Below are 366 nucleotides of genomic sequence, written 5' to 3' on the forward strand. Positions count from 1 at the left end.
GAGCTCCCTCGTGAAGCCCCAGCACTGGTGGGGAGGGAGGGAGGGAGATGGGGGGAGCGTGGGCTCCCTCAGCTCTGGTGGTGGGTACAGGTGGCAGCTCTGGGGGGAGATGGACTGGGAGCAGAACTGGGGGGTCAGGACACACTCCCCGGCCATGGCAGAGGGTCCCGGGGGGCTGAAGGCTCCCTCCCGCCGACGCCTGGACCCGCCGCTGGGGGGAATCGAAGCACAAGCCCGACCGCCGCTGGGTGGAATCGAAGCACAAGCCCGACTACGGCCGGTTCATCCTCACCGCGGGCAAGTTCTACGGTGATGCTGAGAAGGACAAAGGTGAGGGGGAGCTGCTGGGGCCAGGGGGGGCCCCCC

The 366-nt window shown here is 69.1% G+C and overlaps 1 protein-coding gene across 1 annotated transcript in view; it reads left to right on the forward strand.

Moving 5' to 3' along the window:
* Positions 1–181: 181 nt before the first annotated feature.
* The window catches only part of CALR (calreticulin), a gene marked incomplete at both ends in the record, with an annotated part of 1757 nt that continues 1572 nt past the window's right edge, over positions 182–366 (forward strand). The window contains one exon of the mRNA XM_010138615.1: positions 182–331. Within this exon, the coding sequence (XP_010136917.1) occupies positions 182–331 (150 nt within the window). The remainder of the gene's footprint in view (positions 332–366) is intronic.

The sequence above is a fragment of the Buceros rhinoceros genome, unplaced genomic scaffold, assembly GCF_000710305.1.
Source record: "Buceros rhinoceros silvestris isolate BGI_N320 unplaced genomic scaffold, ASM71030v1 scaffold32056, whole genome shotgun sequence".
Classification (NCBI taxonomy): Eukaryota; Metazoa; Chordata; class Aves; order Bucerotiformes; family Bucerotidae; genus Buceros; species Buceros rhinoceros.